The 24,870-nt window shown below is 39.7% G+C and overlaps 2 protein-coding genes across 2 annotated transcripts in view; one reads left to right on the plus strand and one right to left on the minus strand.

The window, feature by feature from the left end:
- LRRC17 (leucine rich repeat containing 17) overlaps positions 1–18,537 on the plus strand; it is a 43,665-nt gene extending 25,128 nt beyond the window's left edge. Inside the window, exons 4-6 of the mRNA XM_069587822.1 lie at positions 1,106–2,011; positions 11,639–11,794; positions 17,815–18,537. Of these exons, the coding sequence (XP_069443923.1) occupies positions 1,240–2,011; positions 11,639–11,794; positions 17,815–18,212 (1,326 nt within the window). The 5' untranslated portion in view covers positions 1,106–1,239 and the 3' untranslated portion in view covers positions 18,213–18,537. The remainder of the gene's footprint in view (positions 1–1,105; positions 2,012–11,638; positions 11,795–17,814) is intronic.
- Positions 1–24,870, minus strand: part of FBXL13 (F-box and leucine rich repeat protein 13) — a 221,646-nt gene that overhangs the window by 113,130 nt on the left and 83,646 nt on the right. The gene's annotated exons all lie outside the window — the stretch shown is intronic.

A 24,870-nucleotide genomic window follows, 5' to 3' on the forward strand; every position in this document is an offset into this window, starting at 1 on the left:
AGTTTATATCCTAGTTGGGAAAGAAGGACAATAAACAAAAGAGGCAAAATACTTATTTTGACAGATGGTGATACATGCTCTGGAGAGAAAGAAAACAAGAAATGGATTAGAGAATCACCAGTGAGTGGGAAGGGGTGCTACCTTAAATAGAGCAGCCAGAAAAGGTTTTGCTGAGAAGGTGACATTTGAACCAAGATGTGCAGGAGATGGCAAGGACAGTTGGCGATTTACCCTGAACCTTTCTAGAGCCCACATTCAACATGATTGGTGATTGTGAGATAGCAAAGGAAACAGAAAAATAAGTTCAGCAGAACATCCATTGGAGTCCTACTCTTGTTTGCACATCTCAAAGCTATAAGAAGAATCCCTTTAATTTCTTGAATCGAGTTTCAGTTTTCATAATGCTAAATCCTAACAGTTAAACTGAGTTCTTCCCCTAGACCAGGAACTGTGAAGTATTCATTGCGGTGAGCCTGTTTCATCTTCCCCCAAAATGCTAGAGGTATCATCAGTCCCTCTTCACAGATGCTAAAGATGAGATTAAGCAATTAGCCTGAGATCACACAGTTAAGCAAGTAGAAGAGCCGTGATTCACATTCAGAGCCCAAACATTAGGCATGAAACCAGGCAAGCAGGAGGGCGTGGAGCTTTCTACACCACTTTCTACATGTACCTTTATTATAATAATTGGAATGCCTTTGCCTTAAAATAAAATATAACTTGAGTTCCATGTCTCCTGGTTTAGAGTTTATGGGAACTTGAATAGAATTTGCATCCTGCTATTGGGTGAAAATTAAATAAATCTTGATTATGTTGAGTTTGTTCGTAGTGTTTCTCAGGTCTACTCTTTCCTTCTACTTTTCTATTCTATTAATTTTTGAGTGTTTGATATTGAAACCCCAACTAAAAAAATCTTAATTTGCCTACTTAAAAATAGTTGTAATATATAGTGGAACTATATGTAACTTTGCTCTGTATTTTCCAAGTCTCCTGTAAATGTATTATCATACTTTTATAATTTAGAAAAAAAACTTGATAATTTGATTTTATTCATCAGTTGCAGTGTTCACAAAGGTCTCTATTTTTTTTTCCTTTTGCAATCTAGGGACTGCCGTACCTCAGCTGGGTCTCATTCTTCCTGAACTGCTTTAGTTAAGATTACCCAAACTTGGATTTCAAAGGAATACTTTCGTGGTTCCATCTGTCACACCAAGTAATTGGGACCAGCTGGATGTCAGGATGCGGGTGGTGACCATCGTAATCCTACTTTTCTTTTGTAAAGCCGCTGAGCTCCGCAAGGCAAGCCCTGGGGGTGCAAGAAACCGAGTGAACCATGGCCGGGCTGGTGGGAGCCGGAAAAGCTCCAACCCGGTCAAACGCTATGCACCAGGCCTCCCCTGTGAAGTGTACACATACCTTCACGAAAAATACTTAGATTGTCAAGAAAGAAAACTAGTTTATGTGCTGCCTGACTGGCCTCAGGATTTGCTGCACATGCTGTTAGCAAGAAACAAAATCCGCATACTGAAGAACAGCATGTTTTCCAAGTTTAAAAAGCTGAAAAGCTTGGATCTACAACAGAATGAGATCTCCAAAATTGAGAGTGAAGCTTTCTTTGGTTTAAATAAACTCACCACTCTCTTACTGCAGCACAACCAGATCAAAGTCTTGACAGAGGAAGTGTTCATTTATACACCTCTCCTGAGCTACCTGCGTCTCTATGACAACCCCTGGCATTGTACTTGTGAGATGGAAACGCTTATTTCAATGCTGCAGATTCCAAGGAATCGGAATTTGGGGAACTATGCCAAGTGTGAAAGCCCACAAGAACTGAAAAATAAAAAACTGAGGCAGATAAAATCTGAACAGTTATGTAATGAAGAAGGAAATGAACAATTGGAGCCAAAACCCCAATTGTCAGGAAAACCCCCAGTCATCAAGACTGAGGTGGACTCTTCTTTTTGCCACAACTACGTATTTCCCATACAGACACTGGACTGCAGAAGAAAAGGTTTGTAAGTTGCTTACTTTTTCATTTTTGTGCATGATTAAAAAATGCTTTTTGAATGTTATGAATCCCTGCACCACCACCCCCACCTCATGACTTAGAATTTCGGGTGTCATTTCCACCATGGGAGATTTTAGTGAGGCTCTTGACATATTAGTGAAGACACTATCAAAGTGTGGTCTGAGCACTGTTAATCAGCCCTAGGACAACAAACAATTTAGTTGTCTCTTTCATTTCTAGCATGGGTTAATAACTTATTTGTAATATTAAATTAAAGCCAGATGTCGCTGAATTAGGGTCGTATAGAACATGGTATTATTCCCTCCAATTACTGTAAGGTTTTTTTGGGTTTTTTTTTAAGAACAGAAAGGAAAGGTTAAGATGAACCGAGAGACTCCAGCACGTCTCAAAGAGATTATAGAGAGGAATCTGTTAATGTTGAAGAAACAGAAGTCAATTTGTTGATTTATCAGCAAAGTCATGCTCAAGGCTTGCCCCCCTCACTCTGAGTGTGGAAGGTGGCACCTGGTTAGATCTCACCATGACCATATGACACCGAAAGATTTGCTTACGATGACACTCTGAATTTTGATGCTAGAGTAGAGCGATTACAGCATTGTAAGCTGGGAGATGTCATCATGGGATCCTCTAAGTTTGAGAGAAAGTGCTCATTAATTGAGAACCTACTATGCTCCAGGTATTCCACATACATGCTATCCACAGCTGCCAGCAAGGTAGTAGTAATATCCCCATCTGTAGAAGGGAGGAGGAGGAGAAAGAGGCTAAGGTACATTCAGACACTTGCTAGTGGTCTCACAGGTAAGCAGCAAAGCTAAGTCCACCTGAGCCTGCTGGCATCCAGAATTAATCTGCTGCTGCTGCTGCTAAGTCACTTCAGTCGTGCCCGACTCTGTGCGACCCCATAGACGGCAGCCCGCCAGGCTCCCCCGTCTCTGGGATTCCCCAGGCAAGAACACTGGAGTGGGTTGCCATTTCCTTCTCCAATGCATGAAAGTGAAAAGTGAAAGGGAAGTCGTTCAGTCGTGTCTGACTCTTTGCGACTCCATGGACTGCAGCCCACCAGGCTCCTCCGTCCATGGGATTTTCCAGGCAAGAGTACTGGAGTGGGGCGCCATCGCCTTCTCCAAGAATTAATCTAATCATGTTCAAACAAGCTCCTGAACAAGGGAAGCATTAAAGAATCTGAGGAAAGTCGGTACACATAGTTTCTCTGTAGCCAGCTTGGGTGGGATTTCCCTAACACTGTTACAGTGAGTACTTGGCGCTTCATGCCAAAGAACATGTTTTACTAGGATTTTCTTTGTAATGCTTAAAACCTTGAATTATATATTTAAAAAAACTATTACAAAGCTACTACTCCTAGACTTGAGTTCGAAAATTACTTGATATTGCTGAGGTTCTATCCTTAAGCTAAAGTTCATTTGCACTTGCTATACCAGAGAAAATAGAGTTAAACTCATTAATTATCTGAGAAAAAATGCCATCAAAACGAAATTGAAGATTTCTACAACTAGACCACACTGTAATTTAAGAAAAGATAACATAGTAGGAAAGAACTTTTTTTTTTTTACTGTTTTTCTACTCTTAGGCTATTCCCACTCTAGTGAGTCTATTTCTGCCTTTGTCTTTGTTTCCATAATATTTTTGTCTCTTGGCAAAAATCAACTTAGAAAAATACAAATTTATTTTTATTGCTTTCCTTCCTCAAGTGATTGTTGTCTAAACACAACCTTTCAGATATGCCCCATAAATTCATTACCCTTGCTTTAGAAACATATTATTTACTGGGAAGCAAAGTTTCATGACATGCACAGTTAGTACATATCATTCAGGTTCATACACTAAAGACAACTTAACTTCCTCCATGTATTAATAATGATGTAAATCAGAGCCTATACATTTTAGATTATAAAATGAAGGGTAGTTTTTTCTTTTAATATCATCAATATAAATCTCTCTTACTATGGTTGATATCAGTCTATTGATTCAGCTGATCATTTACTTTTCATTTTTTATTATATTGTTGATTCCCATAACTTTAAAGTCAAGGATCTTATCTTTTAAATTCCCTTTGGTACTACCTGGCACAAGGCCCTGTTCTTTAGATTGATGGCAATAATTGAGCTGCTTCCTTTGCTCTTACAAAGCAGTAATTTAAGCAACTTTTAAAAATAAAAATACATAGAAATTAAAAATCATGACTAGAATTCGAGTATGACAATCTGAATTTTATCCATTGTACTTTTCCTTACTCCATTCTACAAATAGATAATAAATGTCAACTACTAAGAATGAATGTTCAGCAGGGTTCATCTCTTAACTCTCTATCAGAATATAGCAATATTTTTGATTGTGTTCCACATGTTGGACACCATGTAGAATCTCTTTTTTTTTTTTAAGTCACTTAGTTGTGTCCAACTCTTTGCAGCCCCATGGACTGTAACCTGCCAGGCTCCTCTGTCCATGGAATTCTCCAGGCAAGAATACTGGAGTGGGAAGCTGTTCCCTTCTCCAGGGGCTCTTCCCAACCCAGGGATCAAACCCAGGTCTCCCATATTGCAGGCAGATTTTTTACCATCTGAGCCACCAGGGAAGCCCTTAAGAAGGCAAGAGTGGAACTAGCAGTGGTAATTATGAGAAGAAGTGTTAGTCGCTCAGTCATGTCCAACTCTTTACAACCCCACGAACTGTAGCCCACCAGGCTCTTCTGTCCATGGAATTCTCCAGGCAAGCATACTGGAGTGGGTAGCCATTTCCTTCTCCAGGGTCAAACCCAGGTCTTCTGCATTGCCGGCAGATTCTTTACCATCTGAGCCACCAGGGAAGCCCATATTAATGAGAGCTGCCTTCTAAATGCTCTGTGTTCCTAAGATAAAGCAGTTTTATGCATTGTCATTTAATCCTTGGGCTTCCCCAGTGGTTCAGTAGTAAAGAATCCACCTGCAATGCAAGAGACCTGGTTTCTGTCCCTGGCTTGGGAAATTCCTCTGGAGGAGGGCATGGCAACCCATTCCAGTATTCTTGCCTGGAAAATCCCATGGACAGAGTAGCTATGGTCCATGGAGTCACAAAGAATCAGACATGACTGAAGCGACTGAGCACACACACACATTTACTCCTCACAACCTTAAAAGAAATACTAGCATTATCATTTTAGGACGAAAGAAGCTGAGGAGCAGAGAAGTTGCCCTTTAAGGTCATGTAGGTAGTCCCTAAGCAGGTTCCAAGCCATTGGTCACCATGTTGCTGTTGCTACTGTTGCTAAGTCGCTTCAGTCGTGTCTGACTCTGTGTGACCCCATAGACGGCTGCCCACCAGGCTCTCCCATCCCTGGGATTCTCCAGGCAGAACACTGGAATGGGTTGCCATTTCCTTCCCCAATGCATGAAAGTGAAAAGTGAAAGTGAAGTCGCTCAGTCGTATCCAACTCTTCGCGACCCCATGGACTGCAGCCCACCAGGCTCCTCCATCCATGGGATTTTCCAGGCAAGAGTACTGGAGTGGGGTGCCGTTGCTTTCTCCAATTGGTCGCCATACAAGTCACCATATACCATCACCTTCAAGATTAGGGGTATGCCTGTTAACCAAGAAGATTTTATAAAAGCCTTCTGGGTGGTTCCTCCCAGTATTGACTGTCCTCAAGCTCTGTACAACACATCAAGGAACCTGAATACAGATTCCCCTACCTTGGGAGTTATACCTTCCCCAACCAACGGATGATGAGCCAGATGGTGTGAGTAGGGTACCTAATACATACCAGTTTGACCACATAGACCTCAAAGATTACTATTTTTGTCTTAAACATCTGACAACAAGAAAAAGAAAGAATAGCTCTGTTCATTGGGAGACAGGCACTTTGCCATCAAAACTTAGTCTTTCAAAGGGAATAAATGTGAGATTAGTTAAAAGGCATATTTATGCCTTATTGAGATGGATGGATTTAGCAAAAATACATGAAAGTAAGTTTTAAAAACTGCTTTTTAGCTTCACACTTATCAGAATAATTTGCTATTTTTAAGGATTCATTTTCCTGCTAAGATTAGGGCTTGGGAGGATTATGACCAAAAATTACTCCCAGCTGCCTCCAAAGTTAATTTCACTATTAGTTTGAAGAGTAATTAGGAATCTTTAATTTGCAATAGACTAAGGCCATTTATGTCTCTTTACCTACTACTACCAAAACTTCAGAGTAGTTCTGACATTGCTGACAATCAAGATAGCCTACTAAATGGGAAATTACATGGAAAAAATCCCAAATTTCCTCCTCAAAATCAGCAAAGTTTTGGTGAGAGGAGAAGCAATGCTTGTCAGGGGTGATAATCAAGTACATTTGGTATTTATTGAAGGTTTACCAAAATTTATTGGATAGCAGCAAATAACCATGTGGTGCCTGGTCTAGGAATGGGGGCATTGACCAAATTTGACTTCTGGTCTTGGGATATAATCTTTATCAAAGGCAACCATATTTCACATCAGTATTTGCAATTGTCATTTAAGTTTAAGGTTAAAAACAAAGGCCTGTTTTTACTCATCAGTACAACAAATAAGATTTTTCCATGTGTTCTAAGCCTACTGATAGAGGCTTTGGTTTGCCTTTAGTGGTATTACTTGTGGATCCTATTTTTACCCAGGGCTGCTGGTAAAAATGCCAAAGTTGGTTCTGCAATTCATATTCCTCTTCCACAGGTCTGCCACAATGGTTAAGCTGGGTTTCAGGGTGTTCTCATAAACATTTTTTCTACCCATTTAATTGTGGTAAACCCACTTTAGCTTTGGAGAAGGCAATGGCAGCCCACTCCAGTACTCTTGCCTGGAAAATCCCATGGACAGAGGAGCCTTGTAGGCTGCAGTCTATGGGGTCACTAAGAGTTGGACACGACTGAGTGACTTCACTTTCACTTTTCACTTTCATGCATTGGAGAAGAAAATGGCAACTCACTCCAGTATTCTTGCCTTGAGAATCCCAGGGACGGGGGAGCCTGGTGGGCTGTCGTCTATGGGGTCACACAGGGTTGCACATGACTGAAGCGACTTAGCAGCAGCAGCAGCAGCTTGTCATTCACTCTCATGCCCAACCCAGCAGATGTTGGTTCAGCAAGCAAATCCTGATAAATAAGCTGCTTTTCAGAGCCTGCTGCTGCTGCTGCTAAGTCGCTTCAGTCATGTCCGACTCTGTGCGACCCCAGAGATGACAGCCCACTAGGCTCCTCTGTCCCTGGGATTCTCCAGGCAAGAATACTGGAGTGGGTTGCCATTTCCTTCTCCAATGCATGAAAGTGAAAAGTGAAAGTGAAGTCGCTCAGTTGTGCCCAACTCTTAGCGACCCCATGTGCTGCAGCCTACCAGGCTCCTCCATCCATGCGATTTTCCAGGCAAGAGTACTGGAGTGGGCTGCCATTGCCTTCTTCCAGAGCCTAGAAGATACTAACTCTGCTGGCAAGGAAGACCTCAGCCCTTAATAGGTTTGTAGGGTTTTGGTGAGGACTTGGGCTTTTATTCATAGTGAGATGAGAAACAAAGGATTCTGCCATCTGGTAAAATGACAGATCTGACTTATGTTTTAAAGTCATGTGGACTTAGGACAATATTGGGATACTCCAGACAAGAGGTGATGGTGGCTTAGACTAATGTGGTCACAGTGAGGGAAGAGAGGGGAGGTGGGATCCTGGATATTTTGAAATAAAACTTTATTCCTCTTTTAAAAATCTGAGAAAATGCCACAACCATTCATTGCCAATAATTATTCTAAATGCTAAATGTCAAGAAATTATTTCTTCTGCCTGCCCTCAAGTGTTCTCTGTGGTTCTCAGTTCTTCCTAGGATCTCCATCTCCTTGTTTACATGGAGTTCATAAGATAGAATGTAGCTTTCCAGTCAGGGTCTTGCTGGTCCTAAAGGAGGATATTACCTCAGTATTTCATCATTATAATAAGTTCAAATCTTAAAATCTTTCACATTTCTATGTGTTGGCAGACACAGCTCTAGGTTAAATGAGACAGTATCTTATCAGAGGATGGAAATAAAGTCAATCCAAATTTTCAAAGCACTTTTACTATAAGAGGGCTCAATATTCTTATGGCTTCCCTGGTGGCTCAGATGGTAAAGAATCTGTCTACAATGAGGGAGACCTAGGTTCGATTTCTGGGTTGGGAAGATTCCCCTGGAGAAGACAATGGCAACTCACTCCAGGATTCTTGCCTGGAGAATTTCATGGACAGAAAGCCTGGCGGGTTACAGCCCATGGGGTCACAAAGAGTAGGACATGATTGAGCGACTAACATTTTCACTTTCATACTTTCAATATTGCTGAATCATTTTGGGCTTCAAAATCACTGCAGATGGTATCTGCAGCCATGAAATTAAAAGACACTTGCTCCTTGGAAGAAAAGCTATACCAATCTAGACAGCACATTAAAAAGCAGAGACATTACTTTGCCAACAAAGGTCCATCTAGTCAAAGCTATGGTTTTTCCAGTAGTTATGTATGGATGTGAAATTTGGACTATAAAGAAAGCTGAGCATCAAATAATTGATCCTTTTGAACTGTGGTGTTGGAGAAGACTCTTGAGAGTCCCTTGGACTGCAAGGAGATCCAACCAGTCCATCCGCAAGGAAATCTGTCATGAATATTCATTGGAAAGCCTAATGCTGAAGCTGAAGTTCCAATACTTTGGCCACCTGATGCAAAGAACTGACTCATTTGAAAAGACCCTGATGCTGGGAGGGATTGGGGGCAGGAGGAGAAGGGGGCGACAGAGGCTGAGATGGTTGGATGGCATCATCAATGGACATGAGTTTGAGCAAACTTCGGGAGTTGGTGATGAACAGAGAAACCTGGCATGCTGCAGTCTATGGGGTTGCAAAGAGTGGGACACTACTGAGCAACTGAACTGAAACTCAACATATTTAACAAGCTCATTGTTTCCCATGTGTTATTAGATAACTAACTTTGTTGCTGCCTAAAAACTACCCCAAACCCTAGCAGCTTAAAACAACACACTTTATTATCTCACAGTTTCTGTAGGTCAGGAAGCCAGACATGGGTTAGCTAAGTCCACTGCTTCAGGATCTCTCACGAGGCTGCAATAAGGTATTGACCAGGGCTTGGTGCTGTGGTCTCATCTGAAGGCTCAACTGGAAAAGCATATTCTTCCAAGCTCATATGGCTTGGCAGGATTCAGTTCCTGAAGGACTGAGGGCCTGAGTTCCTTGCTGGCTGTCAGCCAGAGGCTGCCCTTAATTACTTGCCATGTACGCCTTTCCAACATGGCACCTTGCTTCATCAAAGCCACCAGAAGAGAGTCTGCTAGCCTGACAGAAGTCATAATTAGTTATAACCTAATTATGAAAGTGACATCCTATCATATTTGCTACATTCTATTGTTAGAAGCAAGTCACTAGGTTCAGCCCATACTTAGGGAGAAGAGTTTACACAAGAACATGAATATCAGTAGAAGGATTGTTGGGTGCCATTTTAGAGGCTGGCTTATTTATTTGTGATATATTAGACATTGTTCTAAACCTTCTTCATGAAGCTTTCATGGGTAGGAGGGTACAAAAATTAAAAGAAAATCAATAAGATGTACACTGTGTCTAATGTTGCTATCTACTATTGAAAAAAAAGCAGAAATAGTATTATTACTGTTGTCTGCTTGAAAGCAGAGAGAAGTCATTTTAAATACAGAGCCAGAAAGGTCTTATAGCCATCCCAATATATTGTTTCCACCCCTGTTGCTGCCCAATCCTCACTTACCCTACCTATGCCAACTTTGAGGATTCTAGGCAGATGGGCAGCATAAATGAGACTGAAAGGTACCATGCCTAGCCAGCAGAGCACAGCAGTTAGAAGCATAGGTTTGAATCGCTAGTCTAGGTTCGATACAGGATACAGGATCCTTGGGGCTGGTGCACCTGGATGACCCAGAGAGATGATATGGGGAGGGTGGTGGGAGGGGGGTTCAGGGTTGGGAACTCATGTACACCTGTGGTGGATTCATGTCAATATATGGCAAAACCAATACAGTATTGTAAAGTAAAATAAAATAAAAAACTACAAAAAAAAGAAGAAGAAGCATAGGTTTGGGGGCTAACAAGTCTGTGTTTAAATCCTAGGTGTATGACTATGAACAAGTTGTGCCTCTATTTTATCTGTAAAATGAGGATAAATGTACTTACTAGCTTATAGGATTCTTGCACATAATACTTGTTAGGACACCTAGAAAAGTTCTTATGCAGAGATACTAAGATACCAAGATCCCATCAAGAAGAAAAAGCTAATTTAACAGTAATAAGGATACCAGAGAAGGAATCCATTGACCATGAATTCTAAACTGTTAAAAGAAGGGAGGAAATAAGACTGGATCTTTATGAAGGTAAACATACTATTAGTTAAGAAATCATATATACCAGAGGGTTTAAAAAAAATATTTGGAAGAAATTATCAGCAACTCAGTTATTCTGTAGCAAAAAGGGAATCACGGATAGATGTATACCACCTTTCATAAACTTTACTGTTCCTAGTTCAAAGAATTTCTACATATTCAAGAAGTCTTTGTGTCATGCTACTTCTCAGGTATGAACTAATCTGCATATTTTATTTGTTGCTTCTAGTTTCTTAGGTCCGAACAGGTTTGTTTCTCTTCACAGATTCCACTTGCTCTACTTAGAATTGAGCAAAACCTCTTCAGAATATTTTGCTAAAGATTAAAATAAAGGGCAAGTAGTATGCTAAAATATAAAATAAACACGCTTTATAGTTTTACAAAAGCATAATTTAAAGACAAATATAAATATGAAAGTTAGGTGAACCTTAATTGCCTATTAACCTATGAAAACTGGATTCCTTCCAGAGGCTTCTCTTGTAGCAGTAGTACTGGTAGCAGCATTATTATCGTTGTTGTTGTTCCTGAGGAGTCCAGTTACTGCAGTACCTCAGGAAGAGTTAGGGATGAGTGAGTACAACTGAGTCACAAGGATTCAGGGAGTAAATGGTGATCAGGAAGCAAGAGGAGCAAATGAGGACTATACTTTCTCGAATTTTAGCATCCAAGGAAAGGAGAAATAAGAACAGCTTGAGGGTCATCAAGGTCAAGGGCTTTTGCTTCATTTTTAGGATGGTGAAATCTGAGCTTATCTGTTGAGAGGAGAGGGATGAAATGAAGATGCTACAGAGAGGCCGTAATTAGTAGTCAAAGCTCTTAGAGGAGTAGGAAGGGAATCAGAGGGGACGCGCATGGAGTGGTTTGATTTGTAGGTTTTATTTTGTTTCAGCTTTCTGTTTTTAAAAAGCTTTGGTGATTCTGACAAATGGTTAGCCTTGAGCCCAACTAGCCCACACTGCCTGTTGTCCTCCTTGATTTCTTGCCGTCTCTAGGAAGTTTCTCAGAACATTTCAGCAATGAGCGATATCTCCTCCTCTAAGTGAGATGCACTTAGGTTGCTGGGCTTTGGTGGAATTCAGTATATTCCCAGGCTTGTTCATAGCAAAGTTTTTTGGCTTTAGATGGGTTATCCTTTTTCCTTTCAAGAGCTGACTCTTTACCACATGAGTGATAGAGTCAGTGGGGTCAAGAGGAGAGCTTGGTAACCTGAACATGATTTTTTTTCTAGAGTTGAAGAAAGTTCCAAACAACATTCCTCCAGATATTGTTAAACTTGACTTGTCACATAATAAAATCAACCAACTTCGACCCAAGGAGTTTGAAGATGTTCATGAATTAAAGAAATTAAACCTCAGCAGCAATGGCATTCAATTCATAGATCCTGGTAAGTTCCACAAATAGCCCTTTTAACAGGCCACAGGTATTCTCTGGCAACATTTATAGTAAATACAATTTAGTTTTTGAAAAACTAAAAAGAACTTTGAATTTAATTAGAACTTGCTTGGCACTCAAAGAAATATTTGCCAAATTGTTGCTTTATGAAGTATGTAATAGTATGTAATATTACTAAGCAACAGTTATTCAATTGGTCAATTATTCAGTTGGCCCAAAGAAGTGTTTTATATAATATATTTTAAAAATAAGAGTATGTGGCTAATAATATGCTACACATGTTGTTATTTTTTTAAAAAGGAAATTCAGATTTGGCATTCTCTTTGCTATTCATTAAGTCCCAACTTGTTTAAAGTAAGACTTTAACAGTAAATTTGAAACATTCTGCTAAGTAGAATAAATTAAGTTCATAAAATTAAGTATGCTCATAAATTAAGATAAAATATGCTTAATTAGAGCCAGATAGATTTTTACCTAATCCTAGATCAAGATGAATTCTTTTTCATCCTTCAAATCTCTTCTCCATTTGCTAAGCAAAGCCCCTGACAAGAATGAACAAGTTAACATACTGAATTTAGAAAGAACTGAGAATGATTGCAATGGTGATCAGATTTGTAAGGTACATAGTATTTGTGTATTCCTAATTGAGAAGCCCACTGTTTAAAAATGTGTATTAATGCATGTATGCTATCCTAAGTCACTTCAGTCATGTCCAGCTCTTTGTTGACCCTATGGACCATAGCCTGCCAGGCTCCCGTGTCCATGGAATCCTCCAGGCAAGAATACTGGAGTGGATTGCCATGCCCTCCTCCAGGGGATCTTCCTCACCCGGGGACAGAACCCAGGTCTCTTATGTCTCCTGCATTGGCAGGCAGGTTCTTTACCACTAGTGCCACCTTGGAATACTATTCTTTTGTTGTTGTTGTTCTTTTCTCTTTTTTTAAATTAATTTATTTTTTAATTGAAGGATAATTGCTTTACAGAATTTTATTGTTTTATGTCAAATGTCAACATGAATCAGCCATAGGTAAACATGTGTCCTCCCTCTTGTACCTCCCTCCCATCTTCTCCCCATTCCACCCCTCTAGGTTGATAGAGAGCCCCCATTTGAGTTCCCTGAGTTACACAGCAGATTCCCATTGGCTATCTATTTAACATATGGTAGTGTAGGTTTCCATGTACTCTCTCCTTATATCTCACCCTCTCCTCCCTTCCCACCTACCTGTGTCCTTAAGTGTGCTCTCTATGTCTATTCCTCCATTACTGCCCTGTAAATAAATTAATTGGTACCATCTTTCTAGATTCCACATATATGCATTAGTATATGATATTTATCTGTCTCTTTCTGACATATTTCACTCTGTATAATAGGCTCTAGGTTCATCCACCTCATTAGAACTGACACAGATATGTGCCTTTTATGGCTAAGTAATAGTCCATTGTATATATGTACCATAGCTTCTTTATCCATTCATCTGTTGATGAGCATCTAGGTTGCTTCCATGTCCTCAGTTCAGTTCAGTCTCTCAGTCGTGTCTGACTCTTTGCGACCCCATGAATCACAGCACACCAGGCCTCCCTGTCTATCACCATCTCCTGGAATTCACTCACACTCACATCCATCGAGTCGGTGATGCCATCCAGCCATCTCATTCTCCGTCGTCACCTTCTCCTCTTGCCCCCAATCCCTCCCAGCATCAGAGTCTTTTCCAGTGAGTCAGCTCGTCGCATGAGGTGGCCAAAGTACTGGAGTTTCAGCTTTAGCATCATTCTTTCCAAAGAACACCCAGGACTGATCTCCTTTAGGATGGACTGGTTGGATCTCCTTGCAGTCCAAGGGACTCTCAAGAGTCTTCTCCAACACCACAGTTCAAAAGCATCAGTTCTTCAGCACTCAGCTTCCTTCACAGTCCAACTCTCGCATCCATACATGACCGCTGGAAAAACCATAGCCTTGACTAAACAGACCTTTGTGGGCAAAGTAATGTCTCTGCTTTTGAATATGCTCTCTAGGTTGGTCATAACTTTTCTTCCAAGGAGTAAGTGTCTTTTAATTTCATGGCTGCAGTCACCATCTGCAGTGATTTTGGAGCCCAAAAAGATAAAATCTGACACTATTTCCACTGTTTCTCCATCTATTTCCCATGAAGTGATGGGACCAGATGCCATGATCTTCGTTTTCTGAATGTTGAGCTTTAAGGCAACTTTTTTACTCTCCACTTTCACGTTCATCAAGAGGCTTTTTATTTCCTCTTCACTTTCTGCCATAAGGGTGGTGTCATCTGCCTATCTGAGGTTATTGATATTTCTCACGGAAATCTTGATTCGAGCTTGTGCTTCTTCCAGCCCAGCATTTCTCATGATGTACTCTGCATAGAAGTTAAATAAGCAGGGTGACAATATACAGCCTTGACGGACTCCTTTTCCTATTTGGAACCAGTCTGTTGTTCCATGTCCAGTTCTAACTGTTGCTTCCTGACCTGCATATAGGTTTCTCAAGAGGCAGATCAGGTGGTCTGGTATTCCCATCTCTTTCAGAATGTTCCACAGTTTCTTGTGATCCACGCAGTCAAAGGCTTTGGCATAGTCAATAGAGCAGATTGTCCTAGCTATTGTAAATAGTGCTGCAGTGAACATTGGGGTACATGTATCTTTTTCAGTTTTGGTTTCCTCGGGGTATATGCCTAGTAGTGGGACTGCTGGGTCATATGGTGGTTTTATTCCTAGTTTTTTAAGGACTCTCCATACTGTCTTTCATAGTGGCTGTATCTATTTACATTCCCAACAGTGCAAGAGGGTTCCCTTTTCTCCATACTCTCTCCAGCGTTTGCTGTTTGTAGACTTTTTCATGATGACCATTCTGACTGGTGTGAGGTGATATCTCATTGTAGTTTTGATATGCATTTCTCTGATAATGAGTGATGTTGAGCATATTTTCATGTGTCTGTTAGCCATCTGTTTGTCTTTGGTGAAATGTCAGTTTAGGTCTTTTTAGGTTGAAGTATAGTTGATTTACAATACTGTTAGTTTCATTTGTACAGAAAAGTGATTCAATAATACATATGTGTTTTTTCACGTTCTTTTTCATTATAAGTTATCATGAGATATTGAATATAGTGACCTGTGCTACACAGGAAATCCTTGTTGTTTATTTTATATATAGTAGTATATAGTTTCACTGACTTACTCATTATTTTAATCTCTAAGCCCATCCATATGGCTGTAAATGGCAATATTTCATTCTGGCTGAGTAATATTGTGTGTGCATGTGTATATATACATAAACATTCATCTGTCAATAGACACTTAGGTTGCTTCCATGTCTTGGGTATTGCAAATAATACCTGCAGTATTACCCTTTCCCCCTTTGTTCAACTCAGTTTCAAGAAAGTATGATATTTTCTACATTAACAAATATGTACTGAGCATCTGGAAAATGTCAACCACTTTCCTTGGTAAATCTTCTGGCTAAAAAAGCATCTCAGAACTTTTAAGTGATCATTTCAGGCTGGTCATTTAAGTCAAAATGACCTTTAAAACTTTTAAAATAAATACCTTCTATATTTCAGGGTTTTTGAGTTGAAACACTGCCAAAGCAAACTTACTTTAATGATGTATGCTGGTAGGTATACAAATGCAATGAAATCTATCAGCCTTTAAAAGGCAATGTGAATAACAGTCTCATAAAATGCCAGATATTATTGCATAAAAAGGAAAGAAGGCACCCTCATTTTAGAATCTACCTCCTTTAAGGAACAAATGAAAAGTAGCTTTCCAAAGTGTCCAAGTACGTATGGTTTAAGTAACAACTTTAGCATTTTCAAAATAAAATATAGAAATGTTTACAGATGCTTTCATCTGAAGGGCTATTTCTATTAAGAAAAGTAAACAGTGAGATGATTGACTCACAAAGGTTAAGTTTTTTTTTTTTTTTAATGCAGTGTTTTCAGAACTATCATTGCAAGGGCTGACCTTTTGCTCTTTTGCAGCAGCCTGTTCCTCACTCCCTCCTCCTCCCCACACCCAAGTCATTGCTTTGCACCAAAATATAATTCTTTGGGGGGCTTCCCTGGTAGTTCAGCTGGTAAAAATCCTCCTGCAAAGCAGGAGATCCCAGGTTCAATTTCCTGGGTTGAGAAGATCCCCTGGAGAAGCAATAGGCTACCCACTCCAGTATTCACGGGGTTCTCAGGTGGCTCAGAAGGTAAAGAATCCATCTGCAATGCGGGAGACCTGGGTTCAATCCCTGGGTTGGGAAGATCCCCTGGAGGAGGGCATGGCAACCCATTCCAGTATTCTTGCTTGGAGAATCCCCATGGAAAGAGGAACCCCATGTCAGTCCATGGGATTGCAAAGAGTCAGACGCAGCTGAGCAACTAAGCACACATGGGTTTTGTCTGAGAACAAATGATATGAAAACGGTTAATGGTACTGGTTTGAGAGTATATTTTTGAAATTCCACATAAGGGCACTGTATACCCTAGCCAAAAGTATTTTAAAACAGCAATGAGAAAATGTTTAAAATATAAACAAAATATTTAAAATCAGCATTGGCCTGTTATAGTGTACCCGGTCTATTCACATTAACTGAAATAGGGATAGTTTATGTTTAGATTTCTTTACTCTCAGAGAAGGAAAAATAGCTTTTTGTTGTATTATTTTGTTATGTGTTCAATATTTGTTTTAATTATCTACCCTCTGGTGAAATTAAATACATATGAGTTCAAAGCTGATAGCTACCATAGCTTGCCAAAATACAACCAGATGTTTTCAAAATATTAATAATTTTTTTTTGGTTTTGGACAATACAAGAATATAATTCCTTCCCCATAAACTTGGAAGTGGCTGTTTTCCAGGCATTTACAGAGTTTATTCATTTCCCAAAGAGCTGTCAGATATCAGAATACATTTCTCATTTTTTGTGCACTTATGTCTTACATTGAAATATTTTCCTAATTCATGTCTTTCTGTGGCATTTTTCCAGTGGATATTTAAAAAAATGCACATGAGCACAAAATACATTTTTTAGAGATCTAACAAAACTGATTTTTCAAATAAAAAATTGTACTCTAATTAATCTAATCAAGGGGAGAGCTTTGAGGAAAAACATGTTTCAGAATTTTTCATTTAGACATGTATACTGTTAGGGAAATATAATTAAAACCAAAGTCCTCACCCAGCACAGAAATCCTCTCCACAAAGTAGTGGAGAAAGAAAACCCTTTTATTATTGAATAAGCATTAAATTGGAATGTGATGTACACACACAACAGGCAATCTGCTAAGAGATTGCAGAGGCAGAAAGAAATCTCACCCTTTATATAGCCAAGCAGAACCTAGCATATGTGTGTTTTCAGGATACATGTTTGATCCCTGGATAGGGAAGATCCAACCCAGAGAAGGGAAAAGGAGAAGGGAAAAGCTACCCACTCCAGTATTCTGGCCTGGAGAATTCCAGGGACTATACAGTCCATGGAGTCTCAAAGAGTTGGACATGACTGAATGACTTTTACTTTCAGTCCTTAAGTAAGAAGTCTTGACAGCACCACTTGCCAAACAGTTCATTCTAAAACCTTACTGAGCAATTGGAGTGGCCATCTGCGGTAGCTAATTGGCTTTATCAAGAAGAAAACAAATTTCTGTCTTTATGACAAGAGATAATTTTGCGCCTTAAAGGCTTCTACCCTCCCACAGTAACTGGGAGTCAGGAGTGTTTCCTCCCTTGATGTTTCCTTTTCAAAGAGATTGTTCCCAGGTTTTTAAGAAGAATGTTCCTCAGAGAGCTGAGAAAGGCCTCTTTAGTCTTCTAAAGGATGCATATATATTTCAAAAGAGAAGAGAAAGTACTTGGAAGTTTTCTAAAGTAAGAACTCTGAGAAAAAGGATGTTAAGGAAAATCTTTTCCTTTATTTTCAACAGCGAGAATTGTCTCTTAATTTTAAATTTGTCCTTATAATATACAGTGCACTTAACCTAATTACTCATTGGTTTAATAAATATTTTCTGTTTCTAGCTGCTTTTTTAGGACTCACACATTTAGAAGAGTTAGATTTATCAAACAACAGTCTGCAAAACTTTGACTATGGTGTATTAGAAGACTTGTATTTTTTGAAACTCTTGTGGCTCAGAGAGAACCCTTGGAGATGTGATTATAACATCCACTACCTCTACTACTGGTTAAAGCATCACTACAACGTGCATTATAATGGCCTGGAGTGCAAAATGCCTGAAGAATACAAAGGGTGGTTTGTAGGAAAATATGTTCGGAGTTACTATGAAGAATGCCCCAAAGATAAATTACCAGCATACCCTGAAACATTTGACCAGGATATGGAAGACGATGAATGGGAAAAAATACATAAGGATCACACAGCAAAGAAGCAAAGTGTAAGAATCACTATTGTGGGATAACAGAATTGTTCTTGTTGCAACTAGTTTTGCCTTTGCTATACTGGTGTTGGAAAACCGCATGTTTACATTTTGATTAACTGTATTATTTATGCAGGATTATCCAACTAAAGGAAGGTTCCCTTGATTATTATTGTTGTTGTGACAATATAGTAATCAAAGGAATACTCTTATCCTGCTTGCCTGCCTGTTTGCCGAACAGCTTTCGATGATGATCCCACACTGGTAACCTGCAGGAGTTGGGTCCCAATGATGGCATTAGATTTTCATAATGTCCTGTATAAATCTTTTTACTGCTTTTTGAAAATAAAAATTTTTTAAAAGCTTGGTTCATTTTTACATGCTTTTCAAGAGCTGCGTGCACATACCTAAAGATGATCAAAATGAAGAAATACAAATGATTAGTAATAATAAAATCTTATTCTCTCCCCTCTACCCCCATTTTTTTTCCAGTAAGTCAGCTTATACACTGAATAAATTTCCATGTTTGATTCCTGTGCACTCCAAAATGAGGTCCTGGTAAACCCAAATTCTCCACTACTTTTCACTGATCCTTGCAAAAAAAAAAAAAGTCAAGCTAAACCAGAAGAATTGTCACAGGCAATAAGCCAAGAATCTGAGAATTATATTAGAAATTGGTTAGAAGACCAGACTCTGAGAAGCAGTTGTATGTGGTGTGAATCATGAACCCTGAACAGGTATAAACACTAGTAAGTGTGGAAACAGCACTGGTGTTTTAACAGAATTTAGGCTATGGAACCGCCTGTCAGTGAGAAGGATCTGAGCCCTTCATATGTGAAGCAGCATAAAACAGGATGAAATTAGGATTCAGAGTCAGGATTTGAGATGAAAAAGAAACAAAAAAGAAATTGATATCAGAAGCAACTGAGGGAGCAGGTGGTATGGAAGAGAAATCCTGTGGGGTTGCAGGTTAAATTTAGCTCACCTAGAAAAACAGATCACCAGAAAGAGAGGAAGTATTTGGAGACTAACCCCATCAGTTTGTATTTTGATAGTACTATTCTATTAGAAAAATAAAATGAAATATGTACATACCATTAGAAATACAACTTTTTATGCAGATTTCCTTTTTCATATTGAGTTGAATATATTTTCATTTCTTATATCAAGGTAATCATATAAAGTTTAGCAACTGATCTTTGATACTTGCACAGATTTCCAAAGCATAGACATGATAAATAGTATTGAACATGTTTTTTTGGCTGTGCCATGTGGCTATGGGATCTTAGTTCCCTGACCAGAGATTGAACTCAGGCCATGGCAACAAAAGTGCCCAGTCCTAATCCCTGGACCACCTGGGAATTCTGTTGAGCATTTCTGAAGCACCTACTAGAGCTCAGACACTGTGCTAAGAACTTCACATATTCTTTTTCTAATTCTTACAAGATCCCCCTGAGGTACATAATATTATCTGCCTTTTCTAGATGAGGAATCTGAGGCATAGAGTATGCCTCCTGAAACACCTTTCTCCTTTTTCTCCTGAAACACCTGTGAGGGCTGGAGACACTCTTTGGGTCAAGTCAGTTAAATCTATACTAATATGTATAGGAAACCAAGAGACTGGGGAACAGGAAGAATTCCTGGAGCTTATGGTTCAGGAAACGACACAGCATTGTAAGGTTCTAACCTCTATGCCCTTTTTCCTATGGTTTGGGTCAGGGTGGAAACTTAAGAGACACTGGTTCTCAAAGCAAGTTCTCACGTTATTCAACATGATATGTTAAAGGCAGCTGTTAAATTTGAAGTGTTACCAGAGAGATATAATAAATTTACTTATTGTTGATGAGCACTTAGAGTGGAATATTAAAGAAAACATCCAAGATTTGATGGTGGAAAAAGCCCAGGTGGGACCATAGTAGGAGACAAAGGCACACAATGGAGAGGTGAAGGTTCCAGAAAGGAATAAGGACATTAAATCTGATTCAGACAAAGGACGCAAATTACTCTCTGGGTTAGTCTTTGGAGGCTAGTTGGGAATTTTATTGGTTGATTTTTATATTCAGGATTATCCCCAGGGATCTATTTGGAAATAAAGCTCTGGAACACACGGTGATACAAACTGATCTGGATCATCCAAAAGTAAGTTGTTTAGAATTGCTACTATCTTCCTTGGCCAAAATTTAAATATGTTTTTAAAAGTTTAAGTTTGCTATTTTTATGTATCAGAGTTCATAGTTTCTCAGGGAAGCATTGCTGATCAATGATGGAATGAACAATTAGATACTTCCTCTCCTGCCAGTTTCTTACTTATCATTTAATAACTTGTCTTTGCAACTTCCTTCTATTCAACAGGTGATGCAATTCAGGAGTTTTTTAAAAGTATATTTCATAGTAGTCAAAAATAATACAATCCTGAGATCTCCATATTTGAACACATATGTTTAAATATCACCTGAATTTTTATTCAAATACCCAAGTGTTTGTTTTTTTCAACTAGTTATAAGATTCTTTGATTTTTTTCCTTTTTTTGAAGTAAATAAGATTTACTGCAAGCTAAGGTCTCTTGAGTGCTAAGTCTGAGTCAGTCCTGACCTAAATCTTGACTCTTTGAGAAGGTATTTAATATTAAACTGTGGATTATTCATTTGTTAAACTTTCCCTCTCCTGGAGTTTTCACTGTGGATCAATTAGCACCCATTTCTGAGAAATCTGAATAAGGCTCCTGCTCTGGCAAATAGAAGCAATTCAGTAATAAGAATCTACTTGGCTAAATTCTGTGAGATTTGGGGGCTTCTTTCTGCAGGAGGCAGAGTATTTGGTGAGTGGATGGGGAGATGTAATATGTATCAGTCAACAGTGTGACTAATCAGTATAAATGAGAGAATCAGTAATAATAACATGAATATGGTAGGCAAACTGGAAAATTACTTCATAAATTCTATTCCTCCCAAAATTAAGTATTTTATTCTATGAATTCTAGAAACATAAACATGCAAATTTGGGAGTATTTACAAGTCAAGTGTTTTCTGAACTGATCTCATCTTGCCAGTCATCGAGTCAGTGTAGAAAAACTGCAGTCAAGTGGAGCCTCTCATCCCTTATGAATCTGTTTTGCTCAGGTTCAAAGATGTAACTGCTGGACTTAAAAATCACTATGTGTATCCTTGCCAAATGTATGCTCAAGTGTTTCATCATATACTCTGCATCAGTTCAGTTCAGTCGCTCAGTCATGTCCGACTCTTTGCGACCCTACAGACTGTAGCATGCTAGTCCTCCCTACCATCACCAACTCCCGGAGTTCACTCAGACTCATGTACACTGAGTCGGTGATGCCATCCAACCATCTCCTCCTCTGTTGTCCCCTTCTCCTCCCGCCTTCAATCTTTCCCAGCATCAGGGCCTTTTCAAATGAGTCAGCTCTTCACATGAGGTGGCCAAAGTATTGGAGTTTCAGCTTCAGCATCAGGCCTTCCAGTGAATATTCAGGACTGATTTCCTTGTGGATGGACTGGTTCGATCTCCTTGCTGTTCAAGGGACTCTCAAGAGTCTTCTCCAACACCACAATTCATAAGGATCAATTCTTTGGCACTCAGCTTTCTTTATAGCCCAATTCTCACATCCATACAGGACCACTGGAAAAACCATAGCTTTGACTAAATGGATCTCTGTTGGCAAAGTAATGTCTCTGCTTTTTAATAAGCTGTCTAGGTTGATCCTAGCTTTTCTTCCAAGGGAGCAAGCATCTTTTAATTTCATGGCTGCAGTCACCATCTGCAGTGATTTTGGAGCCCCCAAAATAGTCTCTCACTGTTTCCACTGTTTCCCCATGTATTTGCCATGAAGTGATCGGAGCAGATGCCATGATCTTAGTTTTCTGAATGTTGAATTTTAAGCCAACTATTTACTCTCCTCTTTCACTTTCATCAAGAGATTCTTTAGTTCTCCTTCACTTTCTGCCATAAGGGTGGTGTCATCTGCATATCTGAGGTTATTGATATTTCTCCCAGCGATCTTGATTCCAGCTTGTGCTTCATCCAGTCCAGCATTTCTCATGATGTACTCTGCATATAAGTTAAATAAGCAGGGTGACAATATACAGCCTTGACATACTCCTTTCCCGATTTGGAACCAGTCTGTTGTTCCATGTACAGTTCTAACTGTTTCTTCTTGACCTGCATATAGATTTCTCAGGAGGCAGGTCAGGTGGTCTGGTATTCCCATCTCTTTCAGAATTTTCCACAAGTTTGTTGTGATCCACACAATCAAAGGCTTTGGCATAGTCAATAAAGCAGAAGTAGATGTTTTTCTGGAACTCTCGTGCTTTCTTGATCCAACGGATGTTGGCAATTTGATCTCTGGTTCCTCTGCCTTTTCCAAATCCAGCTTAAACATCTGGAAGTTCATGGTTCACGTGCTGTTGAAGCCTGGCTTGGAGAATTTTGATCATTATTTTGCTAGCATGTGAAATGAGTGCAATTGTGTGGCAGTTTGAATATTCTTTGGCATTGTCTTCCTTTGGGATTAGAATGAAAACTGACCTTTTCCAGTCCTGTGGCCCCTGCTGAGTTTACGAGAATCCCAGGGATGAGGGAGCATGGTGGGCTTCCATCTATGGGGTCTCACAGAGTCGGACACGACTGAAGCGACTTAGCAGCAGCAGCAGCAGCTGGCATATTGAATGCAGCATTTTCACAGCATTATCTTTTAGGATTTGAAATAGCTCAACTGGAATTCCATCACCTCCACTAGCTTTGTTCATAGTGATGCTTCCTAAGGCCCACTTGACTTCACATTCCAGGCTCTAGAGTCTGGCTCTAGGTGAGTGATCATACTATCATGATTATCTGGGTTGTGAAGATCTTTTTTGTACAGTTCTTCTGTGTATTCTTGCCACCTCTTCTTAACATCTATTTCTCTTAGGTCCATACCATTTCTGTCCTTTACTTTGCCCATCTTTGCATAAAATGTTCCCTTGGTATCTCTACTTTTCTTGAAAATACTGCTAGTCTTTCCCATTCTATTGTTTTCCTCTATTTCTTTACATTGATCACTGGGGAAGCTTTTCTTATCTCTCTGTGCTAGTCTTTAGAACTCTGCATTCAAATGGGTATATCTTTCCTTTCTTCCTTTGCCTTTAGCTTCTCTCCTTTTCACAGCTATTTGTAAGGCCTCCTCAGACAACCATTTTGCCTTTTGCATTTCTTTTTCCTGGGGATGGTCTTGATCACTGTCTCCTATACAGGGTCACAAACCTCCATCCATAGTTCTTCAGGCACTCTGTCTATCAGATCTAATCCCTTGAATCTATTTGTCACTTTCACTGTATAATCTTTAGGGATTTGATTTAGGTCTAGTGGTTTTCCATGCTTTCTTCAATTTAAGTCTGAATTTGGTAATAAGGAGTTCATGATCTGAACCACAGACAGCTCCTGGTCTTGTTTTTTGCTGGCTGTATAGAGCTTCTCCATCTTTGGCTGAAAAGAATATAATCAATCTGATTTCAATATTGACCATCTGGTGATGTCCATGTGTAGAGTCATCTCTTGTGTTGTTGGAAGAGGGTGTTTGCTGTTTACAAGTCAAGCATTTCCTGAACTGATCTCATCTTGCCAGTCATCGAGTCTGTGTAGAAAAACTGCAGTCAAGTGGAGCCTCTCATCCCTTATGAATCTGTTTTGCTCAAGTTAAAAAATGCAACTCTTGGACTTAAAAACCACTATCTATATCCTTGCCAAATGTATGCTCAAGTTTTTCCTCATATATTCTGGCTGCTGCTGCTGCTGCTACTAAGTCACTTCAGTTGTGTCCTACTCTGTGCGACCCCATAGATGGTAGCCCAAGAGGCTCCACTTGTCCCTGGGATTCTCCAGGCAAGAACACTGGAGTGGGTTGCCATTTCCTTCTCCAATATACTCTGGCTACCTATCAATATTTTAACAGGCATTTCCCAGCCTTGCTGTCATCTGTCTTTTAAACATTTAAAATAATATGTTAAAGTTAATTTTCTTCTAAAGTTTTTTATAGATAAGGATTACCAGTACAAGTCGTGTGGCTACTCAGCCAAACAGCCTGAAATATCAGCCAATATTTATCTTCAATCCAACAAAAAGTGAGAAAGTCAAACTTCTTACCAGAAATGTGTATAACTTTGCTACTGCTAAGTCACTTCAGTCGTGTCCGACTCTGCAACCCCATAGACGGCAGCCCACCAGGCTCCCCCATCCCTGGGACTCTCCAGGCAAGAACACTGGAGTGGGTTGCCATTTCCTTCTCCAATGCATGAAAGTGAAAAGTGAAAGTGAAGTCGCTCAGTCGTATCCGACTTGTAGTGACCCCATGGACTGCAGCCTACCAGGATCCTCCGTCCATGGGATTTTCCAAGCAAGAGTACTGGAGTGGGGTGCTTTAGGCACATCAATAAATCAACTGACCTCAACTAGGGGGGAAAAAACTGAAAAAGCTGAAACATCTCTGAGATTAAGTTTTTAATCTTTGATAGATTTAAGGTTGTTGAAATGAACAGTGATTTTATTAAATAAGCTATGGCAACCAGACACCCCCATAAGGCCTACTGCCAGCAGCCCTGGGAACTGGCCCCATCCTTCAGCTGGTGAACACCAGCCCCAAGACCTGCCAGGCCTCACAGCCAACCCAGTGCGCCAATAACCACTGAACAAAGCAGGGTCTTTCCACCAAACA

This window comes from Ovis canadensis, chromosome 4, assembly GCF_042477335.2.
Source record: "Ovis canadensis isolate MfBH-ARS-UI-01 breed Bighorn chromosome 4, ARS-UI_OviCan_v2, whole genome shotgun sequence".
In the NCBI taxonomy this organism is placed as follows: domain Eukaryota; kingdom Metazoa; phylum Chordata; class Mammalia; order Artiodactyla; family Bovidae; genus Ovis; species Ovis canadensis.